The sequence below is a fragment of the Stegostoma tigrinum genome, chromosome 8 (genome assembly GCF_030684315.1).
Source record: "Stegostoma tigrinum isolate sSteTig4 chromosome 8, sSteTig4.hap1, whole genome shotgun sequence".
Classification (NCBI taxonomy): Eukaryota; Metazoa; Chordata; class Chondrichthyes; order Orectolobiformes; family Stegostomatidae; genus Stegostoma; species Stegostoma tigrinum.
Genome location: NC_081361.1, coordinates 37906320 through 37931330, shown reverse-complemented (window position 1 = coordinate 37931330; position 25011 = coordinate 37906320). Strand labels below are relative to the sequence as shown.

General features: G+C 40.0%; 1 protein-coding gene across 8 annotated transcripts in view; it reads right to left on the bottom strand.

The window, feature by feature from the left end:
• Nucleotides 1-25011, bottom strand: part of ptprc (protein tyrosine phosphatase receptor type C) — a 258737-nt gene that overhangs the window by 53459 nt on the left and 180267 nt on the right. For 4 of the 8 annotated variants that reach the window (XM_059647796.1, XM_048539576.2, XM_048539574.2 and 1 more), the window contains 7 exons: nucleotides 16988-17050; nucleotides 13746-13814; nucleotides 11789-11869; nucleotides 8665-8718; nucleotides 5956-5982; nucleotides 2473-2748; nucleotides 2134-2256 (listed from right to left, as the gene is read on the bottom strand). In XM_059647796.1, the coding sequence (XP_059503779.1) occupies nucleotides 2134-2256; nucleotides 2473-2748; nucleotides 5956-5982; nucleotides 8665-8718; nucleotides 11789-11869; nucleotides 13746-13814; nucleotides 16988-17050 (693 nt within the window). The remainder of the gene's footprint in view (nucleotides 1-2133; nucleotides 2257-2472; nucleotides 2749-5955; nucleotides 5983-8664; nucleotides 8719-11788; nucleotides 11870-13745; nucleotides 13815-16987; nucleotides 17051-25011) is intronic. The other 4 variants (XM_048539577.2, XM_048539578.2, XM_048539579.2 and 1 more) reach the window with 4 other exon arrangements.

Genomic DNA, 25011 nt, shown 5'->3' with positions numbered 1-25011 from the left:
TAGCTTCACTTGTTGCTCAAACTTTTGAGGTACTTTCCGCTTCCCCTTATGGGGTTATTTCTGGTAGACATTTCAAGGGTAAGATTAGTTTCCATCATTTTTTGAGGTGTATGACAAAAAAAATCCAATCAAGGTCCTGCAGGATGGCTTTACTTTCAGTGTTGATCAATCCTGGTAAAGAGGTATTTCTCTTACAATGAATACAAAGCACGGAGGTGGGCCATTTGGTCCAACTGGTCAGTGTTTATACTCCAGATCAGCCTCCTTCATTCTACTTCAGCTAATTCCATTAGCTTTTCCTACTTTTTCTTTGTCTCTGGTAGGCTTACCTAGATTCCCTATTAATACATTTATGTTACTAGTCTGCCCTTTAATATATTACCCTCTTCTGCACTATCTTCATCTATCCTATTAGTTCTTCGGATAAATGATTCAAGAAAATTGATCGAACAGGTTTCTCCTATGCTGTTCTATTCTTCTCATTTCACCACTTGGGTGTACAGCCCTCTCTACACGGGAGGTACAAATTCAGAACAGTGTTTACTTTCTGAAGTTACAGTGTGTGACGGGGTGAGATAGAAGATGTCACAACCTGCAGTGGGGCCAGGGAGTGGGAAGATAAGGCAAGAAACATCCTGCAGCCCCAGAACAATAGTCAGAAGGGTGTAAGATTCAAAGGCAAGTCTAGTGAGTGTTTCTATTTAAGGGAGGGATGTTGATGTTGCGGGACAAGGAAAGAAACTTCAAATTGTAGTTCTTCAGCATAGAATAAACAAATAAATTCCAATACAATGAAGTATAAGATGGTATATTTTACTTGGAAAAATGTTGTCAAGATATCTATGATTACATTTTCACAACTCATGATTGTAAATGATACATTTCTGTCTTAAATATGGAGATTGAGAGTAATGACAAACACAATCTCACAGTAAATCCAATTCCTTGTGATGTGAATATTAAACAAAACAGTTTCAATTGAAACAAACAGTTATCCCTCAACTGAGGTGAGAAAAACACTCAGGACTGTCTTGACTAATTTTTGACTGAGATTTACTCACTTGGTTCATAGGCCATTTGGACCATCATCACAGAATCCATACTGTGGAAGTAGGCCATTCGGCCCATTGAGTCCACACCAATCCACCCCCTACCCGATCCCTGCATTTCACAGCCTAGAAACTGGGGCAATTTAGCATGGCCAATCTACCTAAATTGCACATCTTTGGCCTGAGGGAGGAAACTGGAGCACCCAAAAGGAAGCCCACAGACACAGGGAGAATGTGCACACTCCACACAGATAGTCGCCCAGTGGCTTTTGAAGACTAATTCGCGACTCAATAAGATCTCGTCTAATTAGATTGTGGTCTCAACTCCACTTTCTCTGTCTGCCCGCCCAAAAATGTTCTGATATAAGCTGGATTTCTCAGGCCAATTCAAAATTCTGGGGCTCCACAGATCAAATCAGTGGCCACGAGGTTATGCTGGAGAATGCTAGTTCCCATCTTACTTCTGTCTCTATCCAACACCTGCAGAAGGCGGTTCGGCTGGGTTTTAGCGACTTCAAAAATTCGAGGACAGCAGGATCTAGAGTGGGGGTGGTCACGCCCGCTTCCATTTTGGTGCAGACATGACAGGCTAAATAGCTTCTTTCAGCACTATAACAGAACTGTGGTTCTGTCAACAGTTTATCACTGCAGTTACAGGCTTTCCAGTGCTCAAAGTGAGATTTTTCTGCACTGTTCATGGTATCATCTTTTACCTGAGATCTTCAGGCCTCAGCCCAAAAGTTAACCTATTTCTTAACTATTTTTTAATGGATATCTGGTCATTTATTTCACTGCAGTGAGTTGGCACCTGGCTGTACGCAAACTGGTTGCTGCATTTCCTACATTGTGCCAAAAAGTTTATACTTGAAAAGTTTAGAGCTTCATTAGCATAACCCTGGAGCCACAAAACGGGCTAAATAAATGGAATATATCACCTTGTCCAGCTGAACTATTTGCAACAGCTTTGTTTGAATGAAAACAAATTTTGTTAATATCACATATGATGTTTTGGAAAAATGATTGCTTTCTTGCAGACTGTGAATAATGCAAACAAAAAACGCAATAATATTTCTTTTATAAATACCTTGCAATGAAGTGCAGCTCCAATTATACGATAAATTACACTCAGACATAGATGCAGGTTTGACCAGAGTAAAACAAATTGCATCTTCAGTTTGCGTCTCCATTCGTATGGTGAATTCTTCATCTTATAAAGAAGAGTTGAAAATAGTCAGATAATGATATGCTCTTATTAATCTGTGTTATATTTGTACTTGGGTATATAAAAACCTTGAAAAGTTACAAGCTTGGAAGACTGCAAACTTAATAAGAACTAAACATCATCACACTCTAAACTATACTAACAAACACAATGCTTTGGAGCATTTTGCTGTATGTTAAATGCTAATTAAACAACACTTACCAGGCGGATGTGTTGTGATGCTTATTGGTTCAATAGGAACGTAACACTTCTCACTGACAGTCTCACTGACAGTGTCATTGAGAGTCCCATTGATTTCATAACTCTTGCAGGATTCTAATCCCTTTAAGACATTTGTGACATTGTTCCTATTTCCAGGCAATTCAAACGTTTCATTCATAATTATGATGCTCCGATCTTCAGTGAAGTTGTAAGTAATGATCAGGGTGACACTGTCACTTGTGATGTTCCATGCTTTAATAATAACTGAAACATTGTCTGAAAAAAACGAAAGAGAGATTTTAAAAAATCAAGTTATCATCATGTGCAGATGCATGAAAAAGCTTTCTTGAGAACGGTCATTTATTTTTTTCTTCGAGCAAGAGGTGAAAAAAAATCCACATTTTATCAAATGTTGGTGCAAGAGTGGCTCTTACACAAGTAAATCAGCCCTTTTCCCTTTGCTAGCGAAATACTTCCACAAATCTCACTTGTTTCAAACTTGTTTCAGATTTTGCCAGTCTGATTTCTGACTTCCACCAACATTAATGAGCAGTCTGTATAGGACACACAATGGAAAGCATACAAAATGGTGGGTAGATCACCTACTTATGTTGGTTACTATAGAAATCCATCAATTGGAGAAATCCTGGACATCCTGTTACCAAAGGTTTTTTTGTCCCTCAATAATAGCATTTCCATTTGGGACCAATATTCTCTCTCACCACACTCATTTTCCATGCAGACTTCAGCACTGAATGTCCTGATGGGGACATGAGCCTGAGAAGGGACATGATCTCCCCACTCAATTCAACCAATTTTCTCTGCTTTTTGCTAAAGAAAAAGACAGGGTGGATTGCAGCATCCATGTGGTCCTACAGAATGATTCCACAAATGCTGGGCTGGAGCAAGATTTGCTGACATTACAGAAGAGGAGCAACTAAAGACTGCTGTTTTTTTTAAGACAGTAAGAAATCTGGGAGTGGGCTTCTTTTGCAGATCATGCACACAGTCCAGAACATGCAGTGGCAACCAGGTCCTATGGTTCTATTGGTCATTGCTCCAAAAAACATCACCATCCCTGAAGTGATCCTATATGTGATCAGTGGACCAACAGCAGGTCAACACAGAATCGAACCCTTTTCTGTCAACAGTCTAATTCCCCATGATTCAAGCTGTTATTCTGAGGTGGCTATACATAGAAGGATTGAGCTTACATCCATTGGGAGCAGAAGGAGAATTCTAGGCAGGGTCCCGTTACATGATTATAGACCTCTAGGCTGCATTTTAATTTTCATGTGCAAGTATAAATCATCACCATTTTACCATGAGGTATTTAACACTGTCAATTCAATAGTGAGTCAATGCAATAATGGTAGCCCCAAATATCTAGATAGGCTAGAGATCTCCAATTATAATGCTGGAAGCCTCCTTGTCGCCATGCAACAGATTGACTCTCCCTCCTTCTCTTCCATGGCAAATGATAACTGGGAACAAAAACAAGAGTGCTCACTCCTTAAACTCAGAATTTCCACTTCAGTGACCAGAAGGGAACCTTTAATTCCTGCAAATACTGGTACACTTGAGTGAATAATACCTCAATAATTGTAATGTTTAGGTTAAAAAGTGGCAGAGAAAAGGTAAGGAGTGTGCCTAAAGTGACACTTGGATCTACCCTTTGCCTGTCATTAAAATAGTGTCCCAGGGCAAGTACAGGTGGGGCGACATCTGGATTACATCAGTGGATATTATGCCAACAGAACAACCAGGAAGAGATCCAACAAATCTCCAGCCATTTGCTATCTATTACCTTGCAACAGGAAGTTAGAATTCATGTCCTAAAGTAAAGGCCAGAAGGTTGGCAGTTATTACATTCTCCCTGAATTAATTATGTTTTCTCTTTCAGGAATGGGAGCCATTCGTCAAACTTGCAGTGATAGTAGAAAGTTTGTGTGTTACGTTTATCGGGTTTTCTTGTTTGGCTCAGTTATTAGCACCTCTGCCTGACAGCATCAGGTTCGATTCCACCCTCAAATGACTGTTGATGTGAGGTTTGCTCATTCTCCCCATGTTTGCGTGGATTTCCTCCAGGTGCTCTGGTTTCTTCCCACAGTCCAAAGGTGTGTGCATTAGGTAAACTGGCCATGCTAAATTGTCCATAGTGTGCAGGGATGTGTACATTAAGTGTGTTAGCCATGGGCAATGCAGGGATAGGGTAGGGGAGTGGGTTTGGGTGGGACGATCTTCGGAGAGTCAGTGTGGACTGTTTCCATACTATGTTCCAGCAGATTGCAGATGTTTATCGGTGCATGCAGCATTGAACAGTACAGGACGTGGCCAGAATTTTCAGCCCACCATATCTATGCCAACCATGTTGCCATTCTAAACTAATGCCATCTGCCTACACATGGTCCATATGCCTATATTCCCAGCCTGTCCAATTGCCTCTTAAATGTTGCTATTGTATCCACTTCCCTTGGCAGTGCATTCCAGGCACCTATTACCTTCTATGTAAAACTTGACTTGCACATCTCCTTTAAACTTTCCCCCGTTCACCTTAAACCAACACCCACTAGTACTTGACATTTCCTCTCTGGGGAAAAGACTTTGATTATCCACCATCCCATGCATGCCTCTTATAATTTTATCTACTTGTATCAGGTCACCCTTCAGCCTTCAAAACTCTAGCAAAAACAATCCAAGTTTATCCAACCTCTCCTTATAGCTAATACACTCTCAAACAGGCTACATCTGGGTAAAGTTCTTCTGCACCCTGTCCAAAGCCACCACATCCTTCCTATAGTGGGGTGGCCAGAACTGCACACAAAACTCTTAATGAGGCCTCAGTGATGTTTTACAGCTGCACCACGACTTGTCAACTGTTACAGTGAATTGATGAAGGGAAGCATGCTCCATTATCACTTTATCCACTCGTGTTGCTACTTTCAGGGAGCTATAGACTTGTGGCCCAAGATCCCCCTCTATAGCAAAGATCCTAAGGGTCCTGTCATTTACAGCACATGTTCCTCTTTCATGTGACCTCCCAAAATACACCACCTCACTCTTCACCTAAACTTCATCTGCCATTTCTCTGTCTAACTTTTGAACTGATCCACATCCTTCTGCATCCTTTGACATCCTTCCTCCAATTTTTGCAACATCTACAAATTTAGCTAATCAGACAATTTACATTTTCATCCAATTCCTTTTATATATATTACAAAAAACAGAGGTCCCAGCAATAAGCCTTGTGGAATATCACTGGTCACAGACCTCCAGTCAGAAGGGAAAAACAACCCTCCACAACCATCCTCTGTGACCAAGCCAATTTTGTATCCAAATTACCAGCTCAGAAGATTTAAATTTGGCTGTTTGCCTTCATGTTGTAACACAAGCAAATAATCAGCATCTATAAAAACACAATTTATCATTTTCATTGTACAATAGATCATTTACACTATAAAAAAGAAAGAGAAGTTTTCTTACCACAAGCCTTATCTCCAGTTGTGGTTTCTAGGATTAAAACCACATTACAGCATGTTACAAAGTTGTATTTTTAATTTCCACAAATAAAAGCATTTTCTACTTAAGCAGTTTATGCAAAAAGAGTATAGTACTTTGGCACGTGTCAAATGTGTTAAACAATAATCACTTTTATGAAATTTTGGTGCCGAGCAAACTTAGGAACAGGAACATTTCAACAAACAGTTTAGAGATGGTTCTCTTAAATTAAAAGACAAGGAAAGACATCAACAGACAAATAGACATCAAAGTCAAACCATGTGGAAAGGAGAAAAAGGAAGAAAAATCAAGACATTGTGCTGAAGTGGCGTCAAAATCAGATTTTGAAATTTTTGATAGATTGCAGTAGAAGGAGATACTGAATAAGGCAAAGAGATGCATGGTTAAGATGCATGAAAAAACTATTAGTCTTCTATAATGTAAGTACAGCATTGCTGTAAAGCACATTCAACTTAGCACCTACACTAAATTTGTACACATAAATCAGTTGTCAAGGTGGTTTTTCCCAGCAAGTCTGAGGTTCGACCAAGGCTACCAATTAATGTGATGTATTTCTGGAAGTTTCATCAAATGACCTCCCCTCTAAACATCAGAGAGTCACAGAAATCCACAGCAAAGAAAAAGGCCCTTCAGCCCTTATTATCCATGCTGTTCAAAACAAAAAATAGTGAACTAACTATCCCAATGCCATTTTCTTGTACTTGGCCCATAGCCTTGGCATCTCAAGAGAAGATCTAAATATTTCTTAAAAGTTATCATCATTTTTGCCTCTCCCACTCTTACGTACAGTGAGTTCCAGATTCCCACCACCCTCTGGGTGATAAAGATTCCTCCCCTGCCTGTTCAAGAAAGTGTTTCTTTCCTTCATCTCTAACATTTTCAGTAAGAAATCTGCAGTGAAAAAAAGATAAATGCAATTTTTTCAAGCCAACAGGCTTTTCCTTTGGGTTATGGATGGCAATGTCTACAAGACTATGTTAATTCCTGAACACTTCAGGAGGATCCTGCAGGGATGAAAATCCCCAGTGAGACTCTGGCAATGGATTCAAACTTTGTTTCCACATTAAGTGGAGAATTTCTGTTAAGTGAAACCATTTTCTGCCAATGCTGTGGTTACACTGTGGTTCATCCTTAAAGCAACAGGTGCCAAAACTAATCTGGATTTTAGCATGGAAAGGATGCAGAGAAAATAACAACATCAGCATATTTTTGGACATTCAGAAATCATGTAAAGTATGTTAGAGTAAGGGTATCATAAAATTGTTTAATATTTGGCAGAGACACAAGTCAACTACTAGAGAAAAGAGAATCAGTAGCATTTTTGCATGGCCTGTCAGTTGTGTGAAAGAGCTGCAAACGGAGCCTTATCCAAAATATGAGCCTTTGCGAGTCTTTACTTGTTGCTTAGTTTATAGGTAACTAGCAGCTGTTGAACAGGACAGGAAATTTTAGCCGGTCATTAAGGTAATAACATTTCACATTCACAAAACCCTGCACATAAAGTATTCAGATTAGTATCGACATGCAGGAAATTAAAATACAAGCTCTTCAAAAATACAGAAGCTTAATAGCACAGATAGACACAAGTTGAATAGAAATGAAAAATGTATCATTTTGCTCTGAGTAACTAAAATACATGGGATTCAGATTTATACACACTGCATCATATTCCTTCTATTTAGAAAATGAAGGGATTTCATTTTTTGTCTGTAAAGAATAAATCTGTTTCCAATGGTGACTAGTATGAATCACAACCAGAATGGAAAGGATGCTAGAATATGCCCACTTTTAAACTGACGGCTAAAAACAGTAGATGTATATCATTTTGTTTCTTTCTGATGCATATATCGATGCCATTTAACACTGTAGTTTGAAACTGAACCTTGTGGTTCCAGCAAAGAAAGAATTGAAATATGTCTGTTGCCCAACATGTTAATGTTGACCTGTTTGCTAACTGCAATGGATAATTCTTTCATTATGACAATAGGTACACACAAATTAGTGCACTGCATAATTTCAACCCCCAAGAGTTTTCAACCTTTGACTTATCAAGATCAATTTGGCCATATTTTTAGTGACAGCATCAAGGTCAAGGTTGCTGCTAGGTATTACTGTAAACCATCCAAACAGTGAACGTTTGTTTCAGAGAAAAAGTGCACATCATTAGATGTCTGCACCTCATTTTTGACCCTTCCTTCTGTTTTCACCACGAGAAAGATCTGGATTATGTTTCATTATCAACTTTGTATAAAAATTTTGTAAACTTTACGGCCATGACAGAAAGATCCCAGTAGTTGTTTTTTGTTCAATTGTTACACTTGCTAATATGGGTTTTTCATGCTTGTAAAGAAGAGCTGTCATTTACTTCATCTTTCCAAACCATATCATGGTTTGGTTAGAAGCACAACTATCAAAGAGCATGCAGGGTGTGAGGTACAGGACATGTGCAGAATTGAGAACTTGTGCTCTTAGGTATGGGTTTCTTCGTCCACTCCCTCCCTACAATGTCCTTCAAAATAATCCCAAAGAAATCTATCGCAGTTCTGATCTTTCCCACCAATACTGCAACTTTTAGAATATCTGTGCCGTTTGCAGGTGCGAGGTAAATCAGCGATGTATCTATTGAGTTACTGAACTGCTGGACGGAGGTGCAATTGGCGTTTGCAAACATACTTGCGACTGTGGTGCCTGTTGTTGTAGGGGAGCTTGTGGGTGTGTCAGTTGTGTCTGTAGAAAAGATCAAAGTAAATTAGTGAAAACCGAATTTTGAAAAGAGGAGTCACTGACAACAGGTATTTCACATCAGTTATCATTTCACATAGATTAGTTAAACCTGCAGTGAATTTGAATGTGCAAATTTGTGCTGCAAATGCATGCCACTTGACTTCATCATGACTTTGCTTGCTATCAGATAAGGGGACAGTGGATAAAATGAGATTAAGACCAGTTTGGTGAAAGGCACAGCCATGTTAAGACATTGTTACCAGCATCCTGCGAATTACCATCGACCAGAACTCGTGCTGGTCCAGCATGTCTGTCCACCATCAGTAAGGTACAGGTCAGGAATTTGATCATTGTCTGGATAAGTGCAGTTCCAACAATACTCAAAGAGTTTTACATCATCCAGCACAAAGCAGGCCACTTGACTGGCACCCTATCACCAGTGAAGATGTGATAACAATGTGTGCCATCTACAAGATGCACAGCAGTAACTCTCACGCACGCGCGCACCCACACCCCCCACGCACCCCTGTGCACCCCCTCCCCCCACACACACACACACGCACGCATGCACGCAGAGTGTTAATATCCTGGAACTGAACTGTGGTGTGCCTGCACCAAATGAACTGTGTTATTTCAAGAAGATAGTGCACCACTACCTTCTCAAAGACAATTAGGGATGGGCAAGGAATGATGGCCTGGCCAACAACGCCCATACATTGTTAGACAACAAAATCAAACCTACTACCAAGCTGTAGACATTGGGATGTGAAGTCATTCCTCACTAGCTGTGGATTTATGAGTAACTTTTTTTTTGCTTTGAGCTGGTGATCACAAATTACAAATATAAAGTTACAAATATTATTCTTATTGTCATGGATCAAATTGAGAATGGAAGCATAAAATTATAAGGAGGTACTGATAGATTAAGTGAATGGGCAAAACCATGGCAAATAGATTTCTATGCCAGCGCATGTGTGGATGACCCTTTTGGATCTAAAATGTTTAAAAGAGAGAGTTTTCAAAACAATGAAAAGCCAGAAGCAGGGGAAGTTTCAAGAAACCTAGGAGTTAAGGCTCATAGATCATTAAAATATCATGAATAGGTATATAAAATAATCAAAAATACAACTGTAATGTGAGTATTTACATACGGAGGACTCAGACACAAAGTGCCAAAGATCCCGTCCCGGTTAGAACAGACTTGGAATATTGTCAGCAGTTCAAAATGCACACATTGGAACATGAATAAACCATTTGGCCCCTTGAGCTGAGTTGACCATTCAATGAGATCATTGCTGATCCCTGGCCTAGCTCTGCAGACCTGCCGTTGGCCCATCTCTCTTAATATCTTTGCTTAACAAAATGTATCTGCATCAAATTTAAATTTAATAACTGATCCAGCATCTACTGACGATGGTAGAAGAGTTCCAATCCTCTATCACCCTTTCTGTGTGGAAATGCTTCCTAACACCGCTCCTGAATGGTCTGGCCTTAATTCTCTGACTATGCCCCCTAGTTCTAGAATATCCAACCAGTGGAAATAGTTTATCTTTATCTACACTGTTATTTCCTGTTACTATCTTTAATGCATCTATCAGACCGCTCCTTACTTTTCCTAATCCTAGAAAAATCAGGCCTGTCTTGTATAATCTCTTCTCATAATTTAACCCCTTAAGTCCAGATATCATTCTTGTAAAGCTACTTTGTACTCCCTCCAAGGCCAATATATTCTTCCTCAGGTGTGGCGCCCAGATTGGATCTCAGTATTCTAAACAAGGTCTAACCAGGGTTTTGTATAACTCCAATGTATACATTCTTGTACTCCAGTCCTCTAGGTACAAAGGCCAGTATTCCATTGATTATTTTCTGCATCTGTTTGTGACATTTAAAATACCTATGCACCTGAACCGCCAGGTCATGCCTTACAAAGGATATATGTAGCCCTGGAGGAAGTGCATTGTGGATCAACTAAAATGATGTCTGAATTCCAAGAGTTAAATTATGAGAAAAGATTACACAAACAAGGGTTGGCTGGAATTTTGAACGTTAATGGGTGATGTATCAAAATTCTCATTACGTTTGGAGAACAAATGGGGTAGATGGAGACAAATACTTCTGTTGCTTACAAGTTTAGGAGCAGAGAGCATGTTTGAACATGAAAATCAGATCTTTTAGCAACGAAATTATGAGGGCTTATAACTGTTGCTTGTCCATCATCTAGTGTTGGATGAGCAGACATTTCGTCCAAACAAAGACTAGCAAGATGGGATCATTGTCTTTGGTCCCTACTGCAAATTTGGTTCCTTCACCATCAAATTGTTTTCCGCTCAGTGGCCAGTGTCTGAGGCTCAACCAGTAAGGTCATAATTTTAACCTCACATTTAAACCTCAGATGAACCTCCAAGACCAAAGCTTCCCAAACATTCTGTGAGATACCACACCTATATATCAGCTCATCTACTGCTGAAACCCTTGGTGTCTCCAATCTTGATTATTCCAACATACTTTTGACCAGCCTTCCATTCGCTAGATGTCATAAGTTTCAGTGTATCCAAAGCTCCACTGCCCTTATGATAGCTTACATCATGTTCTCTTCACCCATTACCCCTTTCTCTTGGACCTACATAGCTACATTAACTCCTTGATCCTACAAATTTTATCTTCATCTCAAATTTCACTGTGACTCAATCTGCCCTATCTCTACAAACTCCTCAAGACCCAAAACCCTAGAGATCACTGCACCTTCTCTTCCAATTCTGGCCTCTTTCCAGAATTTAATTGTTTCATTCTTGGTGACTGTGTCTTCAGCAGCTCAGGCCCTAATTTTGGAATTCCCTTACTAAGCCTCTCTGTCTTTCCCTCTCCTCTTTTAAGACGCTACAAGGGGACATGTCCCAAGTATCTGCATGAATGGTTCAGATTTTCCTTGATGATGCTCCTGTGAAGTGCCATGGGATGTTTCTTCAGGGTGCACTATAAATGCAGGTTGTATTTATTGCTTCTCTGCAGCGAGTCAGGTGTCAGTGCCATTGTTAAGAGCTGAGAGGCCAGTAAGTGAGAGAGTAAGACGTGCCTTTTGCTGCTGATGGAGAATCTGAGACTGCAGAAGTAACTGTTTCTGGCATGGTGCTGAAATTGGTGAATGATGCATTGTCTGTCAAAAAAGTCAAAGAATAATAATGATCTTAATTATGACACCTTCAATAAGATTAAATTAAATGATTTATGAATGCGTGAACTGATCTGGATTGCTTTCTTGGATGGATGAAATGAAACACCTTTTTCACTTTAAGCAGCTTGGAGAAACATGCCTGAAATCGTCCATGGTGGTAAGGGCTAGTCAGAAATCATGATGGACTGAAAGAACGGCAAATGCTTCTTAGGGTTGGGGGTGGGGAGTGCAGAGTAAGGACTTCAACATTTCTGTAAAAGGTTTTCAAAGCATTTTGGCCCACAAAGGGTACAATCATGCACAATTATGTACAACAACCAGAATGCATTTTGCTTTCAGGCTTCTTAAACTCTTATGAACCTGCAAGGCATCAATTAAATATAAATCAGGTTTTGATTATTCCGTGACAGGTTATTTAAACATATTAATGAAGTCTTCTGCCCTTTATGGGAATTTTTCAGAGGGCTACAAGCAGCCTCATGAAATTTGTCCTCTAATACAGCGGGACCATTTCCAACTGTCAGTTGAAGTTGGATCTGGCAGCTCCAGCCCAATATTGCTTTACAAGTTAAATCTTTCTCAGGCACTTATCCAGCCTCCAGGTGTTCCCAACCTGATATCAGGAGAGGAGGGCTCACCACAGCTACAGGAGGCAGGCTCTGTTGAAGAAGGTGCTGGTGTGGAGGGCAAGACACGGATCTTCCTGTCAGGTCAGGCCTTGCTGCCACGAGGGCTCTCTCTGGGAGCAAAGAGTGCCTGATAATGAGGGCTGCTGCCATCCTCACTTCGAGAGATCCCAGGGAAGCACCACACTCCCACTGGCACTGAAATGCCAATGGCAGAGGCTTTTAATTAGCCCGGGGCAAGGAGGCCAACTGTGACCTTCCTTGCTCCTGACTTAGTCTGGTGGAGTCAGAAAGGACGTGGCTTTCCATCCAGTGTCTTGTCTCCCAACTAAATAGCACCAACTGCACTGTGCCAGCTTCCGGTCTGCCTCTGGAAGTGGCAATCAATTTCAAGTAGGTTTCTCTTCTTTTCAACTTTGCTTACACCTTATCATACTATGCCCTTCAACACTGACACAGAATAGTAAAGGATTTAAGACATCTTCTGAGATTCCCCAGGGGCTTCCAGAAAGATTACTCTTCTTTCTACTTTGACCCTTCCTTCAGCAGTCACCTTTCCTTTTAACTTGTTTAATGTTCAATTTTCTATATGCTGCTTTAGCTGTTGAAATCCACCCACAAGGCTTCACAATGTAAATGATCTCGATAAAAACAATTTGTTTCCTTTACGGCAGTATAAAAGCGTTACAATAAAAATGGCAGAACAGGAGACGCTGGACTGGAGTGTATATGAGCTGCCTGTTCATCATCATCTCACTTTGGTCATTCGCAGGTGTCCCTTTGTGGCAACTGAAATATCAAATGGCATGCAAACTAGAAATGGCGCTTGGGGCCAGCTTCATCTGTATGATAAATACCAAATCACACATAGGTTCTACCTTCTGAGCCATTAGCACAGTTCAAGCATATTTGTTTCCCCAAGATGTTTTATAACTTTAGCCATTCTTTTCTTAATGTTGGTCTGCCTTGCAGCAGATTGGTACATCTACTAAGCAACTTTTCCCTTAATGTTAGACATTGAGAATATTAGAGCTTGCCAATGCTCCATGTTTACATTGATATGTAAGCAAAAAGCAAGTTACAGTTCTCCACTCCTGCAGAAGTATGTATCCACTTAGCATTCCCCAGTTGTGGGAGTGAAAGTAGGCTTTTAAGAGCAGGGCTTGTAACCACAGAGATGTAGTCGTCTTCGTAAATGAACAGACTACATCACCGTAAGCTGGGAAACATACGTGAAGTTGGTGCAATGCTTTTGGATAGAGGTGCCGTGCTGGAGTTGCTGGGTGCGGTTTTATTAACATCTGCAGAAAAATCAAATTACAACACATGAATGTTTACACCCTCAAACACTTCAAAAACAATAGTCATCTATTTCCAGTAATATAATGTCAACTTAACACAATAAGTGTTTCTGGAAGAACAGAAGCTTGTCAATGTTCTGAGGTTCAACAGTGTTGGAGGTATTGCCACAAAAAAATTATTTTCCTTCCCTCTCTGCAGGTGATGCACTTGATAATCCAACCCTTGCCAAACATGGCTACATTTTCAATCCAGTTTCTTTAAACATCATTTGGGTAAAGCTGAAATAGCCTGGCCCCACCTAGGCACCATATCAGGAATATCTTAAGAAATGTACAAGATGCACTAAAATGGTCAATGTTCCAAACAGTGGACAAATTCAACCCTGAAAGTCCCACTATCACTGGGAAAATTCATTCCCAGTAGCTGCAAAGTAAACAGATCAGCTTTAAACTTCTTCACAAAAAAACAGTCAACTAACAGATATCGAAGAAAACTTTAAATCGCTGATGTAAAGTATTCCTTGCATAAGAATGTGGAATCTCTACTTAACAGTTGTGTACATTTAGGATCTATCATATCTTGAACAAAATGTCATGGATTTGACTGTAATTAACGCTGTTCATAGAACATATAGAACATAGAACACTACAGCACAGTACAGGCCCTTCGGCCCTCGATATTGTGCCGACCTGTCATACCGATCTGAGGCTCATCTAACCTACACTATTCCATGTACGTCCATCTGCTCATCCAATGGCGACTTAAACGTACCTAAAGTTGGTGAACCTACAACCGTTGCAGGCAAAGCGTTCCATTCCCTTACTACTCTCTGAGTAAAGAAACTACCTCTGACATCTGTCCTATATCTTTCACCCCTCAATTTAAAGCTATGCCCCCTCGTGCTCGCCGTCACCATCCTCGGAAAAAGGCTCTCCTTATCCACCCTATCTAACCCTCTGATTATTTTATATGTTTCAATTAAGTCACCTCTCAACCTTCTTCTCTCTAACGAAAACAGCCTCAAGTCCCTCAGCCTTTCCTCGTAAGACCTTCCCTCCACACCAGGCAACATCCTAGTAAAACTTAAAAATAGTTAAGTTTAAATTTGAGAATAAGATTTGAGGTGTAACAAATAGGATAAACTTAACCCAGAGGACAATGGTCCCATTCAAGAGATATAATCAAGGGTGAGTTTAACATGAGGGTCACCACATTTTAGGTGAGGCTGAGAAAGCACTCCCTTCATGGTGACTTCAACTGGTTGTGGGAATTGAACCCACACTGATGGTATCGTTCTGTTTTGAAGTCCAACCAAATGAGTGAACCAATTTTGTTGGCAAATAGGTCAACAATTGACCAGTTAAACTATACCAGCTTTGTTCATGTGTGATGGGAATTCATTAGCTATGACCTCATCAATTCACAGAAAGCGTGCATCAGGTGATGGATTTTTGTACGTAGCAGTATGAATCAGTCATTTTGGAAAAACCTTTTATTACGCCTGTTGTCTTAGGCAAGTTCAAATACAGTGGTACTGAGGACATTAATGATTCCTTTCAGTGTGTGACTTCAAGTTAAGTAGAAATTGGATAATTACTAATAAATTATTTCAGTGCTGCTTTAGTCAGAATCCAAATATTCCAAATGCAAACAAAAGTACAGAGGGAATCATTATTATCTGATGGCATCACCTCATAAATGTGCCTATGAGAATGAGAAGGCAGTTATGAAAAAAATCACTGAACATCAAAATGTAGAGCTCAGGAGAACTTCTAGAAAGACCCTAAAAAAATAAAAATTACTTTAACCCTGAATGGAACAGATATTGAATACAACAGGCTGTATGTGATATTGCCTCCTCTGTTTCACCATCTCAAGTGATGAATGGAGGGCTGAAGAACATAATAGCCATAATTACCATTATATTGAGAGTGGATTGCCTATAAGCATTCCAGGAGAATGGGAAGGTGCCTGCATAACGGAGGGGATATAATAAAGGGCTCTTAGATTTATCATGGAGTTTGCTAAGAAAGGTGAGAGATTATATTTGTTCACTTAAAAACAAAATCATCCACTGAAAATGAGACAGAATTGAGTTGAGGAAATCAGGACAGTAACCAATACTGACACCCATGAAGTGAAAGGGGCATATGCAAACCTCATGTGAATGAATAATTCACTGTTGACGGAGCCATGCTGTGAAGTGTGAGTGATGAGTTTCTGCTAGAAAACCAAAGAACTGAGTAGCAATGCTTGTCACAATTGAATATAACAACATGATACCATTGATCATTCACACAGAACACAAAATGAAGATGTCTGTCTTAAACTTCTTCAAATTGATAAAACAGATATTTCTCAATATATGATAACAAGGTGTGAAGCTGGATGAACACAGTGGGCCAAGCAGCATCAGAGGAGCAAGAAAGCTTGATGTTTCGGGTCGGGACCCTTCTTCAGAAATGGGGGTTGGGAAGGGGATTCTGAAATAAATAGGGAGACGGGGGAGGCGGCTAGAAGACAGATAAAGGAGAAGACAGGGTGAGAGGAGACAGACAGGTCAAAGACGCGGGGTTAGAGCCATGAAGGTGAACGTAGGTGGGGAGTTAGGGGGGGATAGGTCAGTGCAGGGAGAACGGACAGGTTGGGGGGGTAGCGGGATGAGGTTAGTGGGTAGGGGATGGGGGTGGGGCTTGAGGCGGTAGGAATGGTCAGGGAGGCGGGGACTAGCTGGGTTGGTTTCGGCATGTGCTCGGGGGAGGGGAGATTTTGAAGCTTGTGAAATTCACATTGATACCCTTGGGCTGCAGAGTTCCCAAGCGAAATATGAGATGCTGTTCCTGCATCTCAAAACTATTTCTCAAAGCTAATTTAAGAGAAGTATGCATTTGACTGTACTGGAAAATACAACTGGCTTGTCACCCCAACATTTGACATTTCCACTTGTTACAGCCTATAGAATATATTTCATTCACCTTGTAGAGAGAGATGCATCAACTAAATGAGGAAGTTGTAGTCAACATTTAAACTGGTAAAACTTCAATGAGGAACGCAACATGATAAAATTAGTCACTTTTCAAAAATCACAAACACTTGGTAGCCAGACATCAGAGCAATAACCATTCTGAAACAAAAATCAAACCGTGAAGTGTGTTCAGAAGTATACTTGAACCTTCTGCGTGTGTAGTAGTCACTGTTGATGGAGCAGTGCTGGAGGCTGTGAGTGATGAGTGATCTGCTGGAAGACCAAAACAGTGAGTAACATTGCATGACACAAACGCGTTGACAAATATTTTTGCCAGGATTTTACTGAGGGCAACTAAGTGAAACTATTTTTTCCTGTTCCCCACACAGACTATTGCTCAGAAACTTGTAGCTCACTTGTCAGAGGAGAGTGCCAATTTTCTGATTGTTGTTTGAATTTGGACTGATCTACCACAGATCTGAGCCATCTGTTAGCAGGAAAGCAGCTTCCTAATTGGACTGATGAATCTTCGCAGACACTAAAGCAGGAAGTTAAACAGTTGGAAATACAAATTATCCTTCAATCATTGTAAAGAAAGTGAAATTACTGGGATATAGCTTTAAGATAAAGTGTAAGATATAAAAGAGAAAAAAGGAACACTTGTATTTAAAATAGCTCTACGTATTAATAATCTGCAATATTAGTCTGAGGGAATACGACTCCAGACATACAAAATAACTTCTTCGGGCTAGAGTTTGTTCAACTGTAAGCATGGCTTTCTGTTTCACTAAAAGTTCAGCTTCTCCCAGTTTGTTAAAATGCTCCAGATTTCATTGGTCTTTATTGTGATCAATGCCGGATCATTATCCTACTATCAGGCTATGGCAATGATTATATTTCTTCAGCAGAGACTGAATTTATACTGGAGCAGAGTTTACCTGACAGCAATTACCAGGTTTCTCTTCACCTAACAACGTAGCTCAGAAACCACACTTTCCTATAACGTTTAACCACTAATTAAGGGTCAGTACTGTCAGCCACACTGTTTTGTTTTACAGCAAATCCAAGTTATTCTATCACCAATTGATAATGGTATGACAATTTGATTTCCATGCCGAAATTCTTGAAACTAATATTTAACTGTGTGTAGGGGTAGCTATCAGAGCCTAAGAGACAGTCCTCTAGACTAGGTCAAGTGCAGATTTACTTAGAAAATAATCTTAGATTTTGTCCCAATATTCTAACATCTTACTCATTAGAGAGTTGAGTCGCTAATTCATTTAACTTTAAAAATAGGACTCCAACTGCATCATATCAAATGAGCCTTTCAGGACATTGATGGAGACAAAGAAAAGAAATATCAGCTCCAAAAATCATGTGATCAGCTGGTGACTAGACATCAAGGCACCAATTATTAAACTACTAAATGAAAAGTAAGGGCGTGTTCAGAGACATACTTGAACCTGCTGCGTGTGTAGTAGTCACTGTTGCTGAAGCAGTGCTGGAGGATGTGAGTGATGAGTGATCTGCTGGAAGACCAAAATGGTGAGTACCAATGCATGACACAAACACATCTACAAACATTATTGCCAGAATTTTACTGAGGGAAATGAACTGAAAGCTTTTTTCAGTTCACCACCTAGACAATTGCGCAGAACCTTTGAGCATATTTGTCAGAGGACATTTCTGGTCTTTTGGCAGTTGTGTGAATTTAGATTCTCACAAAAGCTGAGCCATCAATCAGTAAAGAAAGCAGCACAGGGAAGCTGCTCAAATAATTAGATTGATGAATTTTCACAGAGAGCAAAGCGGCAAGTTAAAAAGCAGTAAATACTGTTCACTCTAATTACTTTTACTTCATAAATGTATTTTAATCGTTGAATTGGAAATGAAATTATTAGATCTTTTCTTTGGGCATAACGGAAAGATGCAAGAGAGAAAAAATGTGAAAAAGAGATGAATTAATGTTAAGGGCCAAAGCATTTAGTCAACAGAAATTATGATCTACTATGCCAACAAAAACACAGTTACTGCTGATTTAGAAGGGGTCTAATTTTATTGGTTTGCACTGGGTTTCATACTGGATAGTATTGCCATATTCATGGCAGAACAATGAAGAAGACTAGTTTTTCACTTTTTGCTGGATAACTCAATTTGCTTTCCCAACATTCCACAATCCCACCTACTATGAAGGCTCAGAATATGCGTCATTCCCTTTGTAGATCAGAAGAGACTGCAATAACAGCCTGTGGCTCAGACAGGTCTTATGTAGGATTGTGGAACTGTGGGATTTATGTAGTTAAAGGAAAATATAGAATTATTGAGTTCACTATCACTTTTGACCTGCAAAAGTGTAATCCATGGCCGGGCAATCAGTATTTGTCTAGCGCAATCCAGCCCGTGCATTCGTTGACATTTAACAAAGATAACAGCATGAAGATGAGTTCTGCATCTGTAGAATTCTTGAAGGTAATGTTTTACAACACCAGAATTTGGTGTCAGAGATGAATCAGAAGTCCACTAGACTTATAAAGTAAGTGAAAATGCATCCTGCATTTTGGCCCAACATGTTATTTGATTTGATTTGACAAATGAAGAATCTAAACTGAATCAGAAAAACATGGGTGTTTTAAATGTTTGAGGATTTAAAAGTTCATTGGCAAAGACAAAGGGAAAAGAAAACTACTCAGTCTCAAACTATCAGGATCAGAGTTACTTATCAGATATTGGGATGACACTATTCCAATTAAACAACAAAGCATTAAATGGTGTTTATTGTCATACTTGAACCTGCAGCGTGCATGGTAGTCACTGCTGATGGAGCTGTGCTAGAGCGTGTGAGTAATAAGTGATCTGCCGAGAGAGCAAAACCAAAGGTAAGAATATACTGAACAATTGCAAATGTAAACATTTTACCAAGAGTAACTTACGAAGACTAGAATATAAAGATATGCTTTGTATCACTTATCCAAAAATAACATCATGGGCATTTCTCTGGGCTACTTTAAGAAAAAAAGAGGATTTAGCTTCACTTATCCTTGCATCTCTTGGGCCATTTTCTCATTTGGGCCAGTTAAATTCCCATATACCATCAAACACCTCTGTTAAAGATCTCTGCACTCCTCTGCTTCAGCTAGAACAATTCAAACTTCTCCAATCTCTCCACTTGCTCTTCCAGGAATGTCAACATTGAGGAGACACCAGAGAATTGAATGGCTTTTGGAATAGGTCAGTCAGACAGAATGTGTGTTAGTTTTTTTTTAAATGTTTCGAATCTAAGGCATAAATCATCCTGAGTAAATGCTGTATATGACCAGGAGTGTATTCCTCAGTAGTGATCTTCTTATTTACGACTGACTGAACAAGGGGCTGACAGAGACATGATGGGCCAAGTGACCTCCTCTGCCCTACATCACTCCATAAAACAAACACTCTAAAGTGGTTCAGTGAGAGTCAGCCTGAATTTATACATTGAAGGTGTCAGCATGGTAACTAAGCTGATATCAAAACAAGAGCATACTTAAATCTTCAGCGGGTGCTGTAGTCATTGCTGTTGGAGCCGTGCTGGAGTTTATGGGTGGTGTGTGAACTGCCGAGAGAACACAAAAGAGGGTAACAATGCAAATCACAACAGAATACAAAAAGAACGTGCTGAAGTTTGCAGTCAGTGCCAAAGGAAACTGATCATGGTTGAGATCAGTCAGTTGACATTGGTAAGGATTTCTCCTCGATCACTATGCGGTAGTAATACAACTGACTGTACAAGCCATCACTGGAGTATTCCCAGTGTGGAGCTGGTCTAACATCATCAATGACATGAATGTATTTTCAGAAAGTTCAAACTGCAGAAAAGGGAAACTACAAGCAGCAAAATAGCCCTTTTCCCCGCTAAACTTTCACTTCCAGTACTTAAAAAATAAGGCATCCCCATGGGATGAAGGTAAAAACTAAAAATTCTGTAAGAGTCTTCTAGGATTAAGTACTTAACTGATTTTATTACCAGTCATTTACAAAGGTTACAATGTGAAGGCAAAGAAACAATTTGAAGCAGGAACTGATGTTTATTTTCTCAAGTAAAGTAGAAAAACGTAGATTTAATTTTGTATTAGAAAATAATACAGTCTTTTACTCTATCAAGTTGCTTGTTATAGTGGACAATGAAGAAGATTATCTCGGAGTACAAATTTACATTGATGAGAGGGGCCAATGGGCGAGGAGCAGTAGATGGAGTTTAATTTAGATAACTATGAGGCGTTGCATTTTGGTAAGGCAAACGAGGGCAGAACTTATGCAGTTAGTGGTAGAGCCCTGTGGAGTGTTGCCGAACAAAGAGACCGAAGAATTTGGGTGCATAGTACCTTGAAAGCGGAGTCACTGGTAGGCAGGATGGTGAAGATGGCATTTGACATGCTTGCCTTTATTGGTCATAACATTGAGTTTAGGAGTTGGGAAGTCACATTGCAGCTGTACAGGGCATTGGTGAGGTGAATTTTTGAATACTACATACGATGCTGGTTGTCCTCCTATAGGAAGAAAGTTGTTAAACCAGACAAGGTGCAAAAAAGATTTGCAGGCTTGTTAGTGGGACTGGAGGGTTTGAGCTATAGCGGGAGGCTGAATAGGCTGGGGCTTTTTTCCCTGGAGTGTCGGAGGCTGAGGGGTGACCTCAGAGGTTTACAAAATCATGGATGGGGTGAACAGCCATGGGATAGGGGAGTCCAAAACTACAGGCTGTAGATTTAAGGTGACAGAGGAAAGATTTAAAAAGGACCTGATGGGTAACTTTTTCACGCAGAGGGTGGTGCATGTATGGAAAGAACTGCCTAAGAAAGTGATGGAGGGGGTTATAATCACAACATTTAAAAGGCATCTGGATGGGTGTGTGAACAGGAAGGGTTTAGAGGGCCAAATGCTGGAAAATAGGAGTAGGTCAGATTAGGATATCTGGTTGTTGCAGATGTGATAGATTGAAGGGTCTGTTTCCATGCTGGATGACTCAAAAGGGTGGAAAATACTTCACTCACAGCAAGGAAGTTGTAAAAGTATACTTGAGCTGATAAAAGTTCAACAAGGAAGACAGAGGGATGAAAACATTCAATTTTCATAAATCCACAAGAGCTGGCAGCCAGACCTGACCCAAACAACCGTTTTGCTCTCAAACTGAGGAAGTAAAATGTCTTTATGGAGGTACTTGAACCTGTGGGGTGTGCAGTAGTCACTGATGTTGGAGCCATGCTGGAGGGTGTGAGTGATGTGTGATCTGTTGAAAGACACAAATTATCAATAAACTTGCTGACAACACACAAATAAGAATTTGAAGAGGCTGCGTTTGCTATGAGCACCAAAGCCACATCCTGCAAATATTAGCAATTCGGCCGAACACTCTGCCAGCGTTGCTTGGAGAGAGGAGGTCATTTCTCTCATTTTGGAAAGAGTGACCCAAACGGGATTACTCAGTACAGCATAAAACATGTCTAAAATAAACTGGTTCCATCAGTTACATTTTTTTTGACAAAGAGATCAGGTGGGATTGGAATTACTGCTCCTACTTTTGTGTGGTAACATAATTTCAGACAGTATGTGAGCAAGAGATATTCTTCAATAGTGATCTCTTAACTGACTACAGGGCTGACTGAGACGTGATGGGCCAAGTGACCTCCTCTACTCTACATCATTCCATAAAACAAATATTCTAATGTGATTCAGTGAAAGTCAGCCTGAATTTATATATTGAAGGTATTAGGCTGGTAGCTACACTGACAACGAAATAAACAGCATACTTAAGCCTTCAGTGGGTGCCGTGGTCATTGCTGTTGGAGTTTATGCGTGGTGTGTGAACTACTGAAAGAAAGACATAGAGTAACAATGCAAATCACAAATGAATACAAAAGAGCTAACAGAAGTTTGCAGTCAGTGGTGAAGGAAACTGATTGCAGTCAAGAACAGACAGCAAGCACTCTCCTGGGTAAGAATTTCTCCTCTATCACTGTGTAGCAGCAGCACAACTGACTATAGAGACAAACACTGACTGGTGTATTCTCAGTGTGGAGCTGGATTGAAATCATCTACTACATCACATATTTTCAGAGGGATCACCGCCCCGCATGAAGAAACTAAAAACAGCAAAGTAACATTTCTTTTTGTCAACTTTCTTTTCCAGCACTGAAAAAGTTTTGAACATTCACTTGGAGTGAAGATAAAAGCAAAAATTTCTCAAAGAGTCTTTTGTGATAAATTATTTAAAACCATGGTTTTCAACACAAGAAAATAATACATTATCAGCATTCCATAATTATGAAATATATTTCAAGTCAAATTGGTCATTCATCAATTTTATCAATCATATCACAGTCAAAGAAACCAATCACATCTGACAGTGCAAGATGTCATCTCATCTGAGGTTTTGAACAGTATTTGTGAGGAGGAAAGTTGCATTTCTCCTGGATTCCAGTCATGCCAGCTCTGAATCCACTTTGCAACCTGTGTCAGAGCAAGGAATGAAAGAGGTCTCCTTCAGGATGGTCAAACTGACAGAAGCTCAACATCATGAAACCATGCTCAGTTTCAGGACAATGATGGCAAATGCTGACATGTGCTGTCAAGAATCTTCCAAGATTTAATTCAATCCATTACTGGTAATTTACAAAGTCTATATCATGAGGATTGATAAACATCTTGAAAGTAAGGAGATATTTTTCTAAGCTAACATAGATTTTGCATTGGAAAAAACTGGCCACTTACCCATAAAAGCTCCAATATTGCCAGTTATAGTGACCAGAAGATATTTTATTCAAGAAGAGCAATGCAATCCACAGTAAAGTGCAAGGAAGTTATAAAAGAACATATAAGTGAATAAAAATTCAGCAAGACAGAGGGATAAAACCATTCAATTTTCATAAATCTAGAAGAGTTGGCAGCCAGGCATGAGAGGAACAACCATTTGCTCTCAAACTGAGGAAGTAAAAATCTGAATGGAGGTACTTGAACCTGCTGGGAGTGTAGTAGTCACTGATTTTGGTGCCGTGCTGGAGGATGTGCGTGATGAGTGATCTGCTGAAAGACAGAAACTATCAATAACTGGCCTGCCACACACACACACAGATAAGTGTTCAAAGTCACTGAGAGAGCTATTAGCAAAACAGAAGCATCGTGCAAAAATGATTTTTTTTCACAACACTCGGTCACCTAGCCTGATGTGAGATGAAGATATCACACATTTTAAAAGAGTGACGTAAACGGGATTGCTCGATGCAACATCAAAATTTTTGAGACAGAATAAAATTGAATCTGACAGTAGCATTTGTCATCACATGATTAGGTGCGATTGGAAATATAGCTCCTATTTTGTGTGCGCTTTCAGGTGTGAAATACAAATTTCCAGTTGCAGCATTAACTTTGTTGTCAATAAAAAATGGTCAACTTACAGTTGCCCATCACTTTAGATTTTGGACAAAGGAAACCAATCAATAAGCCAACAGTAAGCCAGCTGCATAATAGTTATGCCTGCGTTTGGTGAAAGCAGGGCTGTGTGGAAAGAGATAACAGGAGCTGCAGATGCTGGAGAATCCAAGATAACAAAGTGTGGGGCTGGATGAACACAGCAGGCCAAGCAGCATCTCAGGAGCACAAAAGCTGACATTTCGGGCCTAGACCCTTCATCGAGAAGGGGATGGGGAGAGGGTTCTGAAATAAATAGGGAGAAAGGGGGAGGCGGACTGAAGACGGATAGAGGACAAGACAGGTGGAGAGGTGTGGAAAGACCAGCGCAGTGATGCACTGAACACCAAAGAGCTGACACAAACACTTTGGGTCAAATAGATCTGGCTGTGCCCTCTTATTCCACCAAATGATGATTCTAACGTCATCCAGACAAGATCAGAGAAAATTAGCATGTCGAGACTCTCAGAGTGGCACCCATTTGGATAGCAAACTATGAGGGCGTTGTATCTTTATGGACATACTTGAGACTGCAGTATGAGCAGTAGTCACTGTTGATGGAGCTGTGCTGGAGGGTGTGCATGGTGAGTGATCTACTGAAATAGCAAAACAATGCCTAAGAATGCATTGCAACAATCACAAACACAAACATTGTATCAGCAATAAATTATAAAGTCTAGACTCTCAAGACTTGCTTTGTACCAACTGTCCAAAGATAATACTACAGGCATTTCTCTGAACTACTTTAAGAAGAACGTAGATTTTCATTAGCTGTGTCCCTGTGCCTTTGGAAA